The sequence below is a fragment of the Musa acuminata genome, chromosome BXJ1-8 (assembly GCF_036884655.1).
Source record: "Musa acuminata AAA Group cultivar baxijiao chromosome BXJ1-8, Cavendish_Baxijiao_AAA, whole genome shotgun sequence".
In the NCBI taxonomy this organism is placed as follows: Eukaryota; Viridiplantae; Streptophyta; class Magnoliopsida; order Zingiberales; family Musaceae; genus Musa; species Musa acuminata.
In genome coordinates, this window is record NC_088334.1 from 43,904,134 (window position 1) to 43,923,231 (window position 19,098).

A 19,098-nucleotide genomic window follows, 5' to 3' on the forward strand; every position below is an offset into this window, starting at 1 on the left:
GGATTCCCCTGTATCGTCTGGGGACTACGGCGTAGTGGCCTAGTACTTCCGTAGTCGATGAGTCGAGTGAATTATTACAGAGATAATAATTCACTTAGTTAGAAGGAGTTCTGACAGGTATGACTCACGGCCAGCTCGATATTGGGCCTAGAGGGTCACACACATATGGTAGGCATTGCGATGAGTAGAGGTTCGGATATGAGATATCCGACGGAGCCCTTGTCTTATTGGATGCAGATCCAATACCCACTAGGGAAAGAACCCATTAGGGTTTTGACACGGGATCTCTATAAATAGGAGGGATTCACAGCCTCATAGGCTAGAGTCTTTGCTTGCCCTTCCTATTCTCCTCTCCCTCTCCACCTCAGAGTAGGCCTGGAGTTTTGAGGAGCGTCGTCGCAACCCTGCTGTGTGGATCACCGCTAGAGAGGAGGACGCTTGACCTCCTTCACCCTCTCCTAAGAATCTGCAAGGAAACAGGGATATACGATCTCCCTAGGTAACACAATCTCTATACGCAGTTTTGTGTTTTTGCGGATTTTGCGCACCAATCTTCGCACGACGATGAACATCTTTTTGGGAATCGGGGATTTTTGTTTTCTTGTTCTTCCGCTGCGCATATGATGTCACTCCCCCCCTATGATTTCCCAACAGGGTCAAGGGCAAAGTGATCGCCCCTAGTGGTGAGATTGAATCACCGGTGAATCCGGTGAGCGCCGAGGATATCGGCTTCATGTTGTCTCTGGATAGGCCGAGCTTCTGGAAGGCGTCAAAGTAGAGTATGTCGGCCGAGCTCCCGGTATCGACCATGATTCTTCTTACCTGCGCATTGGCGATTCTGGCTGATATCACGAGCGCATTGTCGTGCTCGGCCTGTTCAGATGGCCTGGCCGGGAAGGTGACGTTAGGCCCGGGCGTGTGTCTGGGAGCTTCGGTTGAGCGGCTCTGGCGTATGCTTTCTTTCTGGTCATGGAATCCCCATCAGACGTGGGGCCGCCTGTTATTACGTCGATGTGTCGCTCGACGGGACCCTCCGGTCGTGACGAAGGTTCCTTGTCTGGGCGGAGGTACTGACCGAGGTGCCCCCTACGGATGAGCTCCTCGATTTGTCTCCTTAGCTCCCGACACTGTTCAGTGTCGTGCCCATGTTGCCGGTGGAAGCGACAGTACTTCGATTGGTTCGCCAACGCCCATGGACTTCTCATCGGGTAAGGTTCTTTGAGCAATCCCTTCTCCCTTATGTAAAGGAATATTTCCGTTCGGGACGAGTTCAAGGCTGGGAGAGGGGGCCTCGAAGTCGGCGGGTCGGATCGGTCCAACCTGCGCCGAGATGTCACGGGTTGCTGCTGTCGGGGCGGCTCTGGCTTGGTCGCTTTGTGTCCCCCGGGTCTCCCGGCCATCCATGCTTCCGCGGCGACGAACTGGCTCGCACGTTGGAGCATCTCGGGTATCGTCGTGGGGGGTCGCTCTACTAGGGACCAGAAGAACCGGGAGGGCCGCAAGCCTATCATGAATGCCTGCATCAATAGAGAAGGGTGAGCGTCCGAGAGCCCTTGGATCTGTGTCGTGAAGTGGTTCAAGAAGTGGGAGAGGGACTCATCCTCCCTTTGGTTGAGCCCGAGGAGCAACGTCACGGACGGCTTCGGGCGGGCGTAGGCGAGCAAGTTGAGCTCAAAGTCCCGGGCGAGCTGGTCAAAGGAAGAGATGGTCCCGGGCTTGAGACCGTCGTACCATACGCGGGCCGGTCCCCTCAAAGTCGTTGGAAATGCCCTGCACATCAAGGCGTCAGAAGTCCCATATAGCGCCATTTGGGCGCGAAACGCGGCTACGTGATCCGCGGGGTCAGTGGCGCCGTCATAGGCGTCCAGGGATGGGAGTCGAAAGTATGGTGGGATGGCTTGATCTTGAATCTCGGGTGCGAACGGGGACCCTTGGTATCCGTCCGCTCCGGGCTCTCCTTTCGACCTGCAAATCTCTTGTTGTACTTCGTTGAGGCGTTGATTGAAGAGATGCAACTGGGCTTGCAGGGTGTTCATCGGGTTTGCGAACGACTGATCGGGCTCCGGGCGACTCGACGTGCCTTCCGCCTCCCGGTCCCCGAGCTGGGCCATTTGGTTTTGAGGCGACAGCGGAGGCTCGGGGAGCGGCGTGTGCATCCGGGGGGCGGGTTCTTGCTGTTGCAGAGGTCGGGTTGCATGTGGGGGCGTTGGTTGGGAGACGAGCGGGATGATAGTCTGCACCACGCCCGCTAGCGCCCGCACTTGGTGGGCGAGATCATGGAAGGCTTCGGGCGAAACAGGTGGTGGGCCGACGGAGGCATCGGGCGGCGACAAGCCCGGGTCGTTGAACAGCCGCCAGTATCGCTCCAAAGTCGTGGCGGGGCGTTCGTCTCGGAGCTCCTCCCGCGAGGGATGATCCCCTAGGGTCCTGACCGGGCGCGACCCCGTAGCTGCGGGTTCGCCGAAGTGGGTCTGCTGATCGGTCGACATTCGGGCCCTCCTTCTAGCGCCAATTTGTTGCGAGGAACAACTGTATGCCGTGGCCTTGGGGCCGACGCGGCTTGGTTCAGGTCCGAATGTGCGGGGATCTGGCGCGGTGCTCCTTGGGACAGCTGGGGTGGCCGGTCAAAGCTGTCCGGATGGGACGTAGCGCAGGGGGTGAAGCCTTGGCGCGACATCAGGAAGGTGTGACCTTGCCCTTGTTCCTGCACACAGGTCGAGTCGGGAGCTCGACCCGACCCCTCCGACGATCAAGTTAGGAGATGCGGTAGAGAGTTGTCTTTTTTTCTCTCTCCCTCACCTGTTTAAAGTGCAAGGGTATTTATAGGGAAGCTTATCATTACCTGATGTACCTGCTTATGTGAGGCGAGGTCGCACCTCTGATGGCGTCTGACATCGTTACTGATGTTGCGTGGAGAACCGGATCGTCACAGGGTATGGGCGAGGGTCGGTAGTCGTCCTGCCCTGCCATGATCAAGCGTGAGGGGTTGGAAGTCGTTGTCTGATAGCGGGTGACGTCAGCGCGAGTCGAGTCAGCGTTATTGCCTTCCGCATCGGGCAGTGGCGCCCAAGTGGGGCCGTCGTCATGACACATCATGCCGCCATTATTTCCCTTTGATTATTCTCACGAACACTTATTTTACCTCTCTCATTAAGATCTTCAAACTCAATATATATTTATAAAGATAAATTTTAATTTAATAAAAATTTAATCGATTATAAATTTTTTCATCAATCTAAATATAATTAATTTGGCCAACCCATATGGCCCGCAGCTGAAGTGGGTCTTTCGAAAAGAAGTCTATCATGCACGTGGCTGAACTCATGCCGTTTCATGTACCTGTCTATGCCTATGCGGCTGCATGTTTAGATTCAATGGTCAGACTTTGGCCGTCGCCCAAGTGGGGCCGTACACATCATGCCGCCATTATTTCCTTTTGATTATTCTCACGAACACTTATTTTACCTCTCTCATTAAGATCTTCAAACTCAATATATATTTATAAAGATAAAATTTAATTTAATAAAAATTTAATCGATTATAAATTTTTTCATCAATCTAAATATAATTAATTTGGCCAACCCATATGGCCCGCAGCTGAAGTGGGTCTTTCGAAAAGAAGTCTATCATGCACGTGGCTGAACTCATGCCGTTTCATGTACCTGTCTATGCCTATGCGGCTGCATGTTTAGATTCAATGGTCAGACTTTGGCCGATCTTTTGGACTACGCCATATCAGTGTTGTCGTGTCACACAGCTGCTGTATGGATAGCTGCGCACATGTATGACGTTTGTACATCGTCTTTTAACGTGAACACATGCACAAGAAGAAAGAGAGAGAGAGAATAGTATATCCATAAACTACGTAATATTTATTTCTGGGAATATACTAATTCCCATTACATGAGATAGGAGTATAAATAGCTTAGGCTTACTTCAAACTTCGTGCGAACCGTTTAGAACCCACCACCACCTCCTCCTCCACCGCCACCCCCGATTCCACCGCCCAATCCACCACCTGCACCGCTGCCGCCTCCAAAGCCTCCACCAATGCCGCCTCCTCCGCCAAAGCCCCCTCCATTACCACCCCCGATTCCTCCTCCAAAACCTCCGCCGGAGCCACCGCCAACCCCGCCACCAGCACCACCTCCACCTCCGATTCCTCCGCCAGCACCACCACCAGCTCCACCTCCGATTCCTCCGCCAGCACCACCACCAGCTCCACCTCCGATTCCTCCGCCAGCACCTCCACCGGCTCCACCACCTACACCTCCACCAGCTCCACCTCCATTACCTCCCCCAAAGCCACCACCTGCACCTCCACCAGCTCCACCTCCTTTGCCTCCCCCAAAGCCACCACCTGCACCTCCACCAGCTCCACCTCCGCCCCCAGCCCCTCCACCTACTCCTCCACCAGCTCCACCTCCGCCTCCAGTCCCTCCACCGGCTCCACCACCTACACCTCCACCAGCTCCACCTCCATTACCTCCCCCAAAGCCACCACCTGCACCTCCACCAGCTCCACCTCCGCCTCCAGCCCCTCCAGCTCCACCTCCTTTACCTCCCCCAAAGCCACCACCTGCACCTCCACCAGCTCCACCTCCGCCTCCAGCCCCTCCACCGGCTCCACCACCTACACCTCCACCAGCTCCACCTCCTTTGCCTCCCCCAAAGCCACCACCTCCGCCACCTGCTCCACCACCAACTCCTCCTCCAGCTCCACCACCTTTGCCACCTCCAAAGCCACCGCCTCCACCAGCTCCACCACCCTTGCCACCTCCAAATCCACCGCCAGAACCACCACCTCCACCACTCCCGCTACCACCACCTTTGCCGCCTCCAAAGCCACCTCCAGCACCAGCTCCACCTCCAAAGCCACCTCCAGCCCCGCCACCAGCACCAGCACCACCACCAAAACCACCCCCTCCACCTTTACCACCTCCAAAGCCACCACCGACACCAGTCCCGCCACCAAAGCCCCCACCAACTCCACCACCGAACCCTCCTCCGATCCCACCACCGCCAAGCAAGTTATCTTTCTCAAGCCGACGCCCTTCAGCGATCCCCACAACCATCACCATCGCCAGGACCATCAGTCCGAGGCTACACGCGCACTTCACAGCCCTCCCCATCTCCTCGACACCCTCAAGGAAAGGAGGACTCGCTCCTCTTTTGTGTTTTAGCTCTGAGCGACTGAAGCATAGATATATAGAGCAAGAATTCAATGCAGGTGGTTGGCGGGAGCTCTCTGTGCATTGGACAACAGTTCATACCCACAAATCCAGCAGAGCCGAACCTACCAAAGTCTACAGAATTGGGCTGTGAAGTCTTATCACTCTGCCAGTGGCGATTCCCATTGAATGCCACGCGTCGATCTCAACCAACACGATGCTCTCCGACACCGCCGCCCCCTCCCTGGTTTTTACGCACTCGGGTTACGTGCATCTACGTATACGCTGCAAGTTTCGGATGCAATACTGGAACCGTAACGTCATGCTGCGTTGGCAAACTAGGTTTCAAGCCTCCATGAAGACACAGCCTTCTCCTTGCTTGAAACGACACAGAGCAAGACACTTATAACAAATTATGAGCGTTATGTTCGTAGAATCACAGAGAAGTGACTACCAGTGAACGATCAACTGAAGCCTATATTGCCAGTGAACATTAGATGAAAGAAAAAGGCAACATAACAGCAAGATATTGCATAGGACTGCATGAAAATGATAGATATGCTCGGGCGAACAAGAAACATTGCATTTAATGATATCACATGCTGGATGCTGGATTATGGTCCATTCATTTTGTTATCAACAGGGGGCTCACAGAAAAAGTTCGATTAATACTATACTGTGTAACACGGATAGAAACTTGGTGGTGTACTCTGATTCATGCACAGGGTCTGACACTCTTTGGTTCCTCTATTGTGGCCACCAAATAGAGTAGAACAGAAGGCCAACTTTTCTTGCTTTTGTAGCCTGTAACAGCAACTGTTCATCTCAGAAGATGGCGGAGGAAGCTGATCAAAATGGATATACATTTTACTGCTGAATAAAAATGTAGATGTGATGCTTGCCATTTCCTTGTTTTATGAGAATTATTGTGACCTTTGTCTCAAATAATTCAGGATTCTTAATCTAGCTAGGATGGTAGACAACGTGTAATGTCATCAACACTCCTTGACAGAGAAGAAAGGGAACACATTCAATTGGCTAATTTTCTCATGTGCTTGCAGAGAGTTATTACCAAATCTACTGTACAGTACAACGCTGTCATTTTTGTACTGGAAAGTGACTTCGTTTAGGCAGAATGTATCTTTCAATCAAGTCGTAGATTTGGTGAAGGAAACCCTGTTCTTGAGGCAACACTTGCCTGCTCTTCAAGTTTCCTACTGCCTAAGTCATGTCATTAGACATGAAAAATGACGAGACTGTTAAGATTAATTTAAACAGTTGATTAGATAAAGTAAAAGATAAAGATGTAAATTTAAATAAATAAATTAGGATGAAAAAAATTATTTGAGATATGATAGATTTTTTTATTATTTTAAAAATTTATACTTTATCCTTTAATCAATATAAAATGGTGCGTTTGGAACAATCCAAAAGCTACTTGAAATTCTATAGAAAAACTAACAGTTCTATGAAGATCAATAAAATAAAATTGTTAGTAGATCTAGAAAAAAAACAAGAAGACGAGTAAGTGCTCATAATCTACTTCTTCTTATCTTCAAAGGTGATAATTATCAATTTTGAGTTATTAAGATGAAAATTTTATTTATCTCATTAGGATTATGAAATTTGGTAAAAGATGGTTTTGTTAAGTATGATCAACAAGATTCTAATATTACTAAAGATAAAAAAAAAATAAGATGAATGAGAATATATAAAAAGATGTAGCTATATGCTACAATAAGCAAAATAAGATGATTCCCTATTTTCCCAAATCATTATGACATGACATCAACATAAGTATGAAAAATACTAAAAAGTGTATTAGAAGACACAAACAAGGTAAATATTTCAAAACTTTAAATTCTATAATATGAATTTGAAATTGTTATGATGAAAGATTCTGAATCTCTCATTGATTTCTTCTTAAAAAATATCCTATATTATGAACCGAGATCTTATGGTGAAAATCTTAAATATCAAATTATAGTAGAAAATATTTTATAAAATTTATCTCCAAAATTTGATATAATTTATACTACTATAAAAGAAGCTATAGATATAAATACATTATCTATTGATGAATTAATGGGTTCCTTTTTAGCTCATGAACAAAAAGTAAATATATCTTAAGAAAAAATTTCAAAACATGTTCTTTAAATGAAGATAGATAAAAAAAAAGGACCAAAAGAAAATTTTAAAAGTTAGATCTCAAAGGAGAGAATAAATTAGCAGAGGTTATGATCGATCAAATGAGGATTAAAGGAACTCGAACAAAGGTAGTAAAGAAACCTATCAATAAATTTATTATAAAAAGATTATATATATTGAAAAAGATTATTAGTACAAAAATAAAAATCCATGCTCTTATTATAAAAAAATATGATCATCTTGAAAAAGATTGTTAGAAAAAAATTAAATAAATTATCATGAGAAAAATAATGATGAAAAAAAAGATGAAGAATATATTTTCTTTATAGCATCTAATAAAGAATATTCTAGATCTATTTGGATTTTAGATAGTGAATATAGTAATCACATGACATGGGACATAATTTATTTCAAAGACTCGATGATTCAATCAGATTTAAATGGGAAATGACATTAAGATTCAAGTGGAATGCAAATGAATAATTTCTATGAACACCAAATCTGATAAAAAAATTTATTGATGATTTGATGTTTATTTCTAGTTTAAGACAAAATATCATTAGGTTAGGGCAATCGATGAAAAAAGAATATTATATTATTTTTTATGATAAAAATACTTAATTTATGATTAAAAAAATAAAAAAAATTGATAGCAATTCTAAGGATAACAAAAAAAAAATAAAGTGTTTCATTTATTATTTTTGGATTTCTCCTTCCATGCTATTGTTATTAATGAATAGACATTATAGCATAAAAGTTATGACCATTAAAATTTTTCTAGATCTATACAAACTATCTCATATAATAAGTTCTTTAAAATTCAAACTAATAAGAAGATGCCTTAGAATAAAACTAAAGTTGATGAAAGTTTTGATGATAGCAATGAGGAGCCACAATTAAAGAAGCGAAAAGTTTTAGATTGTGTTTCATCTACCATTGGTAAACTTGTTACAAAGACTACAAAAAAGAAGAGCACCAGTAGTGATGAAGATGAGGATGATAACTTTCAATAAAAAATTTGATAAAAGGGTAACGAACTAAAAAGTATCAACTATCAAAAGACAACGTGGTTGTGACGAGTCTTCTTAGAAAAGTGAAGATGAGCAACTATTGAAGACTCTGAAAAATATTAAAGATGCAAAAAATAATGGATGCAGTATCGAAGATCAGTTTATTGATATCTTCACAAAAACTTTAGTGAAAGAAATATTTTATTCCGAAGATAACTTTAAGTTACGACTATTCAAATTAGGGGGTGTGTTAATCAATTCAAATAGTTAGATTAGATAAAGTAAAAAATAAATATTTAGATTTAAATAAATAGATTAGGATGAGAATATTTATTTGGGATACAGTAGATTTTTTTTTGTTTTAAAAAACTTATATTTTATCTTTTAGTCAATATAAATAGGTGCTTTTGGATTAATCTAAAAGTAAATTAAAAGGGGTAATTACATATTACACTCTATAATTAAATAGAATTAGCATCTCGGTTCTTATAGTTTAAAAAATAGTTTTGAGATCTCTACACTTATGAAAGTAAAACATTTACCCCAATTTTGTACATGTTGTCAATTTCATCGTGAATAAAAAGGGTAAAAAGTTAATTTTCTATAAACTTTTCTGTGGACGATAGCGGTGTCGGTGGGGCACAAGGTCGGTAATGCCAGTGGCATGCGAGGCTAATACTCAGATCTCTTCTAGAATACCACCCTCACACATCTATGGTTGCGCTGCAGACTATAAACCATCGACAACATCGGTGGCACATGAGGTTGGTGCTCAGATCTCATTTGGAATGCCACCCTCGTGCACCAATCTCACGTGCCTCCAGTTGCGCTATGGATGATAGACCGATGACAATGTTGAGTAAAAAATATTGTGCCACCAACCCCCCCATTCCTTGCAAAAGAAGAGTAAGACGAATGGGTGAAGTGATTTGATGTTTATGTTCTCCAAGCAGTTCATGGGGGGCGGTGTCGAGGCTATGGACGTGATAGGAGGACAAGCTCTTCAAGCAAGCCTTGGTGGTGTACCCGGAAGGCACCTTGGACTAGTGGTCTGCCATCGCAACAATTAGCAGAGTGGAGTTCCGCCAAGGCATTGGAGTGCTACTAGGCCCTAGTGGAGGATTGCAACATGATCGAGATGTCGGACTACTAGGGCAAGGCAGACAACGGTGGGAGTGACGACGAGTTCGATAGATGTGCATAGCACCACCAGTAATCGATCGCCTAGGGTAAGGGAGAGGAGTGGAAGTGCGGTGTCCCCTAGGCTAAGTAGGAGAAGGGGGGATTGGAGAAACATCTCACGGTGGGAAGTGAAAATGAGAATACTGATGTCGATCACCAACCATGCCTAAAAGTTCTTCATTCGCTAAAACCACAATAGTGCCAGTAAAAGAAAAAACACAGAGAAAAAGAGTATACATGACATCATATAAAAAATTAAGGGTAATTGTTTTGTGAAAATAAATATATGATGAATTAAGATCTCGGTGATTAGAAACCCAAAAAACAACAAGAAAGGTGACCATATATGTTACATTCTTGCTAGCGTCAAAAGTTTATATGAAATTATATTTTTACCACTACAAAATTGATGATGTGAGGATAATTATAATAAAATATTTTATTTTCATAAATATAAAAATCTTAATATTATTTTTAAAAAATGTAAAAATCAAAATACTAATCATATATAACTAAAAGGATAATATATATTTATCCTTCGATTGAAAGTACTCCTAATTCTTTCTATTATTCTCTTTCCTCCCTAAAGTTATACAAGAAAAGCCAACAAAAACTAACCAGAATGCCCCTTGATTGATGAACCTCCACCAAATGCAATCCTTTTCGCTAATGTTGACCCTCTTGTTCTGTTAATACTATCCTAAACTACAATAAATAGAAGGTAGAAAGACAATGACAAAAAATTTTAATACTGTCATTATCATCGGTCGATAAGAACTCATGGCAAAAAAAACATACTGTACATACTACATCCACATATAACACTCGAAGAAAATGTTTTTCTATCAAATCGGTAATTACATAAATGATATACAAAACGACGTTTCAATTATATCATTCCGAACTTACTGAATTAGATTTTAGCTCTTAAGCTAGATATCGTTCTCCCGTGATCAATCAGATCAATGCTAACATGATCTATTCCACACAAGAATACGATAAGTGATATGAGACGTGAATATTTATTTTACCTTCGAGAAATTCAGGATTGATCTGGTTTAAGATTTATTTCTTTATCTATTCCACACACTATAACTCTCAGAAACAAGTTGGATCGATACCATCATATCAAACTTATAATCAAAATTGATTGTATCAAATATGAGCTTCATTTTGCCTAAATTGTTAGGAGACAAATAGCCTATAATTCAAATAAACCCTTAATTGTCAGATTTAAAGATAGGGCCTACGTGATAACTTCCACTTTCAATGGAGATTTAACGTCGAATTCACTTTTTTATACATATATTTTTTAAAAAATATTCTATCAACTAAAATCTACAATATATAAAAGATACTCATGTTAAAATAACTTTTGCATATTAAATAATAATAATAATAATGATAATAATAATATTTTAAATTTGATTAATAAGAAACTTCCAATCTCGGTGTTATTTTAGTGATTGGATGTTGCACTCGTGCAATTATCCATTCAGTTCATCCACAACATTATTAGAATACTTAAGTTGCCCAAAGTTGGATAGGATATAATATGAATATTCTCAACTTTTTATATTATTATTATTAGTACTATATACTACTTAATCATATAATCCTAGTTAAAGATGAGTCATGAGTACTATCGATTGATGAGTCAATACGGTTGGTCCACTATCGAAAGTATAGGCTCAACCAAATGAAGTCATTTTGTTAGTGAGGACTCGGTTTGAGATGATCAGGTAGCGATATAGGACCTTCTTGGTTGTAAGGTTCCTCCTTAGGGCTGGGTTATCCAGGTGTCCATGGGCGGATGGTTATCTCGTGGCTGCATCCTGATAGTAGAGTCACCTCCTAATCATCGACGATCTTATATGACAGGTCAACGTTGGTGGTTGTCCGGTACAATCGTATAGCCCTTTCAATGCTTAAGTCAGCGAAAGGGAGAAGATAATAGTGTAAGTTGTATGACTGAGTTGGTGTATAAAGAATCCTCTCTCAGTATGAACTGATGGGTTCCTTTTTATACTTGATCCCTGAGCCTTTTTATTGGCTAGTCTAAGATAAGATTAGATGAATCACTTGATATCATTAATGCGAGGCACATCGGGATGTAGTACGACGTCAGCTAATGACTTAGAGCCCTATTTAGGTGTCGGTCGACCTCGGTGGCAGATGAGTTGGCATAAGATAAAATCATCCCTATCAAATAATAATAGAGATGATATCTTGAAAATAGATCAATTAATATATAAAATAAATTTATTGGTGAAAATATATGTATTTATATTTATTAACGATAAATATGGTTGCACATAGGCTTAATATAGAGAGCATTGCAGTTACAAATCTGAGGCCAGCAAAGTTCTTCGCCTGCTATTTATTAGGATCGCATGCATTTGTTCTCGGCGCCGGGCTTCCCATTCCTCAGCCAGCAACCATGAGGCCAAGCCACCTCCTCCTCATCCTTCTCTCCCTTTTCTCTTCCCTCCTCCCTTTCGCCTCTGCCGGTCCCACGAACAAAATTGGCGAGGTCGCTGGCATATGTTCCCACACAGACTACCCATTCCTTTGCATCTACGCGTCCACTACTTACGGCCAGTCATATCTTGCCATCGACGCTGCGTCCTTACTCGCCATGCACATCAAGATGACCGTCGATCACACCCAAACCGCGAAGGCCATAGCGTCGACCTTTGCCGTCAACCCAACCACAACCCCCCAAGTGAAGCAGGCACTGGAGGTCTGCGTCAAACAGTACGATGATGCATTCGATGATCTCGCGACAGGGAGCACCGCCGTCGCCGGGCACGATGCAGGCACAGCCAACAGCATGCTGAGTGCAGTCATATCGTACTACGGCACATGCGATGATGCTTTCGCGGAGATTTATAAGGCAAATCCCTTGGCCAAGCAAGATGATTTCTTGATGAAGATGGTGAGCAATGCCCTCGCTCTTGCCCAGTTGATCCTCCAGTGATGGCTGCAGCTTTTTCTTGGTGGCAGCGGAAGAGAAAGTGAGAGGGAGGAGTTTGTGGCATGCAAATGGAGATGTGGTTTGTGCCTATAATTGGTTTTCATCCTCTTTTGTGACTCCCTATATTATCAATAAATGGGAGCTGGCCTAATTATCAGCCATCTTAGATCTTATGATCACTAATTTGGTCTAATTAATAATTTATCGGATGCTATTAACGATGATGATTGTATTATCGTGTCAGGTGCCAATGTCATGCATAAATTGGATAACGATAATTTAAAATTATCTAAAATTAGAAAATGAAAAGATAAAAACATAAAAGTATATGTGAAATATACATTTATTATATACAAAATTCAAATAATAATTTTAAGATGTCAAATTAATTACTAAATATAAAGTAATAGAATGTCAAGTTCAATTGTTTACCAAATGAGATAATTATTTTCACAAAAAAATAGTTGATAATAATTATCAACTCGACGCAAGTGCCAATCTCAAAGCTAATGATCTAAGCGGGTTAGATAGGCTTTAATATTCGTGAAATCTGATCGCTGTCGTTGGTAAAGATGAATGAATAGTTTTGTAATTCAGAGCAAATGTGGGGGCGTATATGTAATTGGATAAATAGAGAAGAAAATTGAAAGGTCGGTTTCTCTAGAAAATACTCGAATATTTTCCAAACAATATCCTTAATTTAAGTATTATTTGGGTATTTTAGATGTTTTTATGAAAATAAAAAGGTACCCACTTTTAATTTTTTTCAAATACCCTCAATTTAAAAAACCTAAAATACCCTTTACAAGTTTTATGTCAAATTTTTTGCTCATTTTTTAACAAGTCTTCAACTATTATAATATTTTTTTAATAATATTTTATTATATATTATTAGGATATTAAAAATATTATAAATGATATCATATGCTGCTTTTTTTTTTATTGTCATTCGTCATATATCACTATAATATTATATTTATAATTTTATAATTAATTTGATTAAAATTTAAAAAATATTTATAATATTTTCAAGTAAATTTTGTAGTAATTTTGTTATGATGGTTAAAATACTGTAACATGTCAATAATATTATAACAAATAGATAGTTTCGCTATTCTTAACTTCGGGCATTATTTGAAAAAAATAAAACAAAAATATTGATTGAAAAATACTTCAAATATGGGTGTTTTCTAGAAAAATCGCCCAAATAGAAACCTAATTCCAAGTGACTCGCTTCTCTTATCAGATCAGATTCGTCTCAGGGAAGCAACCGACGGCTTCCGCTTTACCTTGCGAATTGGATAAGAGGAGAGAGCGCGGTGAGTCGGGTAAAGGGGAAGATCCGGCAGAAGCTATGGTGTTCGCGGCAGCGACGACGACCACGACGGCGCCATCTTCCGCGGCCGCCTCCCCCCTCCAATCCCTCGCGAGGGGAACCCTTCGCCTCTCATTCGGCAGCCCTCTTCTGCATCCCCAGTCCTCCTCCGCTTCTCCCAAGTACCCCTCTTGATCCATTCTCGCCTTTTCTTTCTTTCCTAAAGGATGATTGATCTTACCGTTTAGTTCGCTTCTTCTCTACCAGGAAGGGTAGGAGGCTCGTCTGCAGCTGGAGCTCTCCCAAGGCCGTTTATTCCGCTAACTCCTGGGCTCCCGAACGATCTCAGAGGAAAGGGATTTGGTCTATCAGGTATCTTCTTCTTTTTATTTGTTTCTTCTATCGCGTTGCTAGGAATTGAGTAAAGATTTGTCCTTTTTGCGTGTGTGATTTTTATTTGGTTCTAATTTAGGGATGATTTGGTGATGCCGTCGTCACCCTATTTCCCGATAGAGGCACAGGGAGGGCAGGGGCCGCCGCCCATGGTGCAGGAGCGGTTTCAGAGCGTCATCAGCCAACTCTTCCAGCATGTATGATTTTGGGATATCCTATTGTGGTTAGATTTTCTTGATTTATAGCCAACTCTTGTTTGTAGAGAATTATTCGGTTCGGCGGACCTGTGGACGATGACATGGCAAATATAATCGTAGCGCAGCTTTTATATCTGGACGCTGTTGATCCTACAAAGGTCTTTTACTTACCAAATGGATATGCTATTTTCTATGCTTTCTTAACTAGTTTTCTTTCACAAGTATTACAGTAAGATGCATAAAGATGCTCTTCTATGGACTCTAATTCGAAACCTATTAACTACACGAAACTATGTGAACCACTAGGATATTCAACAGACATTTTCATTGACTTTACTTATTTTGAGTTATATCCATAGGGAACTTCATTTAGCTTCCTGTTTCTAGTTCTCACCAGTGGTAAATATCCACTATGCTTGGTCATAACTTGTAACTTTGTTTTGTGTTGAAGAGAAGCACATCTATATGGAGCTATTTCTGAGATACATCTTGGATGTACACAAGTTATGACGAGCTTGATATTTACTTATATGTATATTCATAAGGTGCACACTGGCACTGGAAATTTGGGTCGGTAATTCTGAGATTTGTTGAACTATCATAGTATTGTCTTTTCATTTCCAGCTCTTAATGCTGTATAGTTCAGAACTGATGTAGCTCAATGATAACCAAGTTTTAGAATTTTAGGAATTATTACATGGTTCATAGACAAGTGAACCATTCCCAGGTCTTAGGGACACACAAGTGATGCAATAACAAGCAGCTTAGGCCATGGTTCACAGACCAATATAGTTTTCAAATGTTGCTCTTGTGCGTTGAACCTCTTAGTTTAAGTTGTTGCAGACCTAATCCATGCATCTATTATCAGAAAAACCTTTTCCCTTGCTATAATTTGATATGAATCTTGATTGGCTTGTGGCATTAAAGTGTCTTCTGAGAAAATTCAACATAAGGGTTGATGCATCCTACTCTAGGACAAAGAACTATGTCTTCTTTTTAATTTGATTTAGTTGAGTCTAGATTTTTTTCAGTTATTTCCTAGACTTAATTAATTTTTCGATGTTGATTTTGTTTAACATAAGTCTTCTTTTGTCATTACCTTGGGTTATCTTTCATTTTTGTGCTAGAATGGTGACAAGATAAAGCAGAAAATTTATCTGAGTTCTAGATGATTTTAAACTTGTAAAGTATAAGATTGGGTCCTAAGCTGCAATTTTAGTTTGTTAGTCTACAAATAAAGGCTTCATTGGTTGACACATTTATAACAATGATATCATGATTATTTTTGGCCAAAAAAGAAACAATGTTCCTTTCAGCCTTGTGGACTTGGCTATCTTTTTGTCTCCCAATGATGTTTTTTGTTTTTTCCTATCTTGGTCTTCTTCCATCTTGCAGTTTCTTCACTTTTTTCTTTACACTTTAAAACTTATAAACTTGGTTAATCATTTATTTGCTGCATTAATTTTCTATGGTATATTTATGATTGATTCAATATCATATTAGAGCACAGATTTGGACTACCATGTCTCTTTGTGTTGTGTCAAGTATTTTTTATGAAATTATTTTGCATATGATGTGTCTTGGGTCTTAACAATAACAACACAAATGAGAGCAGGAACCTCAGAAACTGCAAAACTACAAGAAGCAATAGTTTCCGATATTTATATCTCTTTGCTCCTTCATCTTAAGTTAATAAGTGTGCATGCGAAATTTAAGTGCATTTACTGCCCTTTTGATGATTTTACAGCAGGATACTAAAGTGTCCCACCATGTGTGAGAATTTTGACAATACCTGGCTGTTTTGTAACCATCATAACAGATAGCTAAAAGGATGTTATGAATATTAATCTCTTTTATTATTACAGCAGGACTTTTATATTTAAGCTGTCTTGTGTTGTTGAAATCGAGGGTATAAAATGTACAAAAAAGTTTTCTGAATCTTGATTTCTCTCGTGACTCTGTGGTTTCTCATGTGATCATTCAACTTTTAGATTCAAGTTATTGGTATTTACATGATCAGGCTTTGATTAGAGATCTGCCTCCTCCTGTTTAAATGCATAACTTTCTGTAAGATATTCAGTGAAATGTTTGGTGTCATTTATTTTTTGATGAAAAAGAAAAAAATGAATCTTATTCTTTCAAAACTTCAATTGATTATGTTGTTCCTTCTTAACTGAATTTTCTTAGGAATTTTTCTTTGTTGATCTCTATGCTTTGTAAATGCCATTTTCATATGATTTCTTTTTTAGTCCTTTCATATAAACAAGTCAATCCTAGAGCATCTTAGTTATGGAAGCCATCTTAAATCATTATCTTGTTGTCTTGTAGGATATTGTCATGTACGTGAACTCTCCAGGAGGATCAGTTACAGCTGGTAACATTTCTTCTGCTTTATACGTATGTATGTTAATATTATCTTTACACGCAGCTGTGTGGTGAGCACAGAGTGAACTATTCTTTGGCCTTTTACTAAAGAATATTATCTTTACTTTTCTGTTGTGCATTTTATTCTAAAGTGTTTGAGCTGTATCATTTCTAGGCATGGCTGTATTTGACACAATGCGACACATTAGGCCTGATGTTTCTACTGTTTGTGTTGGTCTGGCAGCCAGGTAATGGCACAATGCATTTTATTCTAACATAATGGTAATGTTTCTACCGGCACAACGCATTTTATTCTAACGCACATCTGCTCCACCTTATATGAGAATGCATTTTGTCGAGCTCTACTTAATTTACTTGTGTATAATTAGAGCGCAAATGTTTAGGCACTTGTTTTTGGTGGTTTTGTTGGAACTTCCATGTAAACATGGAGCCATGTGAAGAGATATCAACAAATACAGAGTACAGAACATGGAAATTGATATGCAGTCTTTTTCAGACAGTAATATGGTCTTTGCTTTCTGTGTCATATTGGTTGTGTATGACTGGAACCTAGTTGATCCTTTGTGAAATTCTTTTCTGTTCTATGTGCATTGATTGGTCTGGCCACTGGCAATGACAATTATAACTATTTACTTGGGCCCTGAACTTCTGAATTTACGTTTGGGGATTAGCAGATAACAATATCTTACTCTAGTACCTACAAACACTGTTTCAGAATGAAATTGAAGTACGTTTCAAATTTGTTCTGATGAATTTAAAGGATAAGTAAAATCTCCACCACCTACTGGCATAAACAGTGTCTACTAGTGCCTATGTTCATCATTATTGTCTGTAAATGTGATTATAATAGAAGCTGCTTCATTTATAATTGTTTTCCCCTTCGATCAATTTATCACCATCACCGAAATTGCTTGTGTTTCTTGATTTATTATATTCTTAGTTATGTCCATCTCCACTGGCCACTAAGCTGGCTTTTTTTCATTGTTTCATCTTTCAACAACAGTATGGGTGCTTTCATTTTGAGCTCTGGCACAAAGGGTAAGTCTTCTAGACTTAGGTTACTCAACCAAGTTGATAATGGCTTTTCCATTAGTTTTATGTTTGTGCAAATAAAACTATTGCAGGGAAAAGATACAGCTTACCAAACTCCAGGATTATGATTCATCAACCTCTTGGAGGAGCTCAGGGTGGGCAAACCGATATAGACATCCAGGTAAAAGCCAGATTTTCTTTTTTGTGAAAATTTTCATAAAACTGTAGATACTTTAACACATCGATGTGGATGATGTATGATTTGTCCTGAGATGTCTAGTCAGTCTTTGACTGGACGTGAGAATGTGGACTTTAGATGCCTGCCAGAGTGTCAAGTAGCGATTATTTATCATCCAGTCTTAATTTGCATTTTGATGTTAGGGCTTGGGAACCCGATGATTCTTAAGAGATTCTTGGTTAAAGTCTCAAACTCAGTTGTCATAAAATATCACTGTTTATCATGTTGACTTGCAGGCAAATGAAATGCTTCATCACAAGGCCAATTTGAATGGATACCTGGCATACCACACTGGTCAAAGCTTTGAAAGGATCAACCAAGACACTGATCGGGACTACTTCATGAGTGCCAAAGAAGCTAAAGAATATGGTTTGATCGATGGTGTGATCATGAATCCTCTCAAAGCTCTGCAGCCACTACCAGCCACGCAAGAGTGATTGCCGATCAGCTAAATGCATTGTTAGATGTTACTTCTGTGGCCATAAGCGAGGAAGGGTGATTCTACGAACAAATTGCCCAAGAGAGCAGTGTTTTTGTTATTTGTGTTGCAAAGTACTGCATGCACAATTCCAGATGTAGTATTAGTCTATGGTTTTATGGATACCGAGACTTTATTACCCACAAGTTTTACAATTAGGTCCAGAAAAGGAATGTTGTAGTTGCTTCATTTTATCTTGTCTGATTGATGATTGTGATCTTGATTATATTTTGAGGTCTGTAAGGCTCTGATTCTTCTCAAACCCCGAATTGGTAGGAGCCCGATGTCCCAGAGATGTTTATTATCGATTCACACATATTATTTGTTTTAGCCAACATTTTAAAACCGAACCTGGATAGTAACCTGCTGTTCTACCCCAGTCATGAGTCAAAGTGGTTGAATTCATGGGTTAATAAAAAAAAGGAATAAAGGCACATATAATAATAATCCAAACTGGACTTTGATATAAGTTTTTATTTTGTTGAAAAAAAGCCAATTAGGTATAAAAATGTAAGTGCTTGTAATCTTGTATTCTAACTTGTCATTAATGTTAAATCACAATAAAACTGTCC

General features: G+C 40.4%; 3 protein-coding genes across 3 annotated transcripts; 2 read left to right on the forward strand and 1 right to left on the reverse strand.

Annotated features, from left to right (window-relative positions):
• Positions 1 to 3,956: 3,956 nt before the first annotated feature.
• Positions 3,957 to 5,132, reverse strand: LOC103995490 (glycine-rich cell wall structural protein-like). Its single transcript, XM_065194241.1, has one exon. The coding sequence runs from the start codon at positions 5,130 to 5,132 to the stop codon at positions 3,957 to 3,959; it is 1,176 nt and encodes a 391-aa protein (XP_065050313.1).
• Positions 5,133 to 11,816: 6,684 nt separating this feature from the next.
• LOC135680361 (pectinesterase inhibitor 12-like) lies at positions 11,817 to 12,491 on the forward strand. The gene has a single exon (XM_065194242.1). The coding sequence runs from the start codon at positions 11,817 to 11,819 to the stop codon at positions 12,489 to 12,491; it is 675 nt and encodes a 224-aa protein (XP_065050314.1).
• Positions 12,492 to 13,716: 1,225 nt separating this feature from the next.
• On the forward strand, positions 13,717 to 18,715 carry LOC103995316 (ATP-dependent Clp protease proteolytic subunit 5, chloroplastic). The gene is made up of 9 exons (XM_009415880.3): positions 13,717 to 13,985; positions 14,071 to 14,175; positions 14,276 to 14,393; positions 14,459 to 14,551; positions 16,722 to 16,767; positions 16,933 to 17,005; positions 17,782 to 17,816; positions 17,903 to 17,991; positions 18,285 to 18,715. Exons 1-9 carry the CDS (start codon positions 13,843 to 13,845, stop codon positions 18,483 to 18,485), a joined length of 903 nt encoding a protein of 300 aa, XP_009414155.1. The 5' UTR covers positions 13,717 to 13,842; the 3' UTR covers positions 18,486 to 18,715.
• The last annotated feature ends 383 nt before the right edge of the window (positions 18,716 to 19,098 follow it).